Source organism: Penaeus monodon, chromosome 25 (genome assembly GCF_015228065.2).
Source record: "Penaeus monodon isolate SGIC_2016 chromosome 25, NSTDA_Pmon_1, whole genome shotgun sequence".
NCBI classification, from domain to species: Eukaryota; Metazoa; Arthropoda; class Malacostraca; order Decapoda; family Penaeidae; genus Penaeus; species Penaeus monodon.
In genome coordinates, this window is record NC_051410.1 from 33731978 (window position 1) to 33732821 (window position 844).

Sequence of the window (844 nt, forward strand, 5' to 3'; positions counted from 1 at the left end):
GAGAGGATGCAAGCAGGTTGTTTCCTCTTCAGGCGGAAATGCTGGTATGGCATCTGCATATGTGGCAAAAATGTTGGGACTTCCAGCAACAATTGTTATTCCTGAGTCAACACCTAAGCTCATGATTTCACGGTTAGAGGAAGAGGAGGCTAAAGTCATGGTAAGATTTTTCTATCATTGTTTTGAAATTGTTTAACATGAAATTTTGTTTTGTCAGGGTTAGGCATGACTGCTGGCTTTCATATTTATAACTTGCCTTTAGTTAGTTGATATAGAGTTTTAGTTCAGGGTTTTGTATGTGAAAATATATTCAAAAGAACAGGTAACTGATGTGTATTTTTCCTATATCTTTTTGGGGAAGCTAAAGAAAATTAGGTTACACAGAAAGCTTGTTACTATTCTTGAAATTTACTAATCATTTAAATATTAATTTTTAACAGGTTCATGGAAGAATTTGGAATCTGGCTCATGAGAAGGCACTAGAAATAGCAGCCAGTGGAAATTCTTGCTTAGTTCATCCATATGACCATGAAGAAATTTGGTAAGAATACATGTAGTAGCAACCTAGCCTCTGTATTACTTTGTATACTATTTGTCACTAGGGTGTGTGATTGACTTTAATTTATCTATTCTCTTTTCTATTAATGTGACTATTTTGCATTACAGGGAAGGTCATAGTACAATAGTCACAGAGATTCTTCAACAAACCAAAGCAAAACCTGCTGCTATTGTTTTGTCTGTGGGAGGTGGTGGCCTTCTCTGTGGTGTATTAAAAGGCTTACACAAACATGGTAATGATCAAGAGAAATACATCTTCAGTTATATTTTTGATCTGGCATGTTTT

General features: G+C 35.2%; 1 protein-coding gene across 1 annotated transcript in view; it reads left to right on the forward strand.

The window, feature by feature from the left end:
* LOC119589161 (serine dehydratase-like) overlaps nucleotides 1–844 on the forward strand; it is a 7367-nt gene that overhangs the window by 4594 nt on the left and 1929 nt on the right. Inside the window, exons 3-5 of the mRNA XM_037937748.1 lie at nucleotides 1–160; nucleotides 441–541; nucleotides 667–791. The exon at nucleotides 1–160 is cut by the window's left edge and continues 8 nt beyond it. Coding sequence (XP_037793676.1) covers nucleotides 1–160; nucleotides 441–541; nucleotides 667–791 — 386 coding nt within the window. The remainder of the gene's footprint in view (nucleotides 161–440; nucleotides 542–666; nucleotides 792–844) is intronic.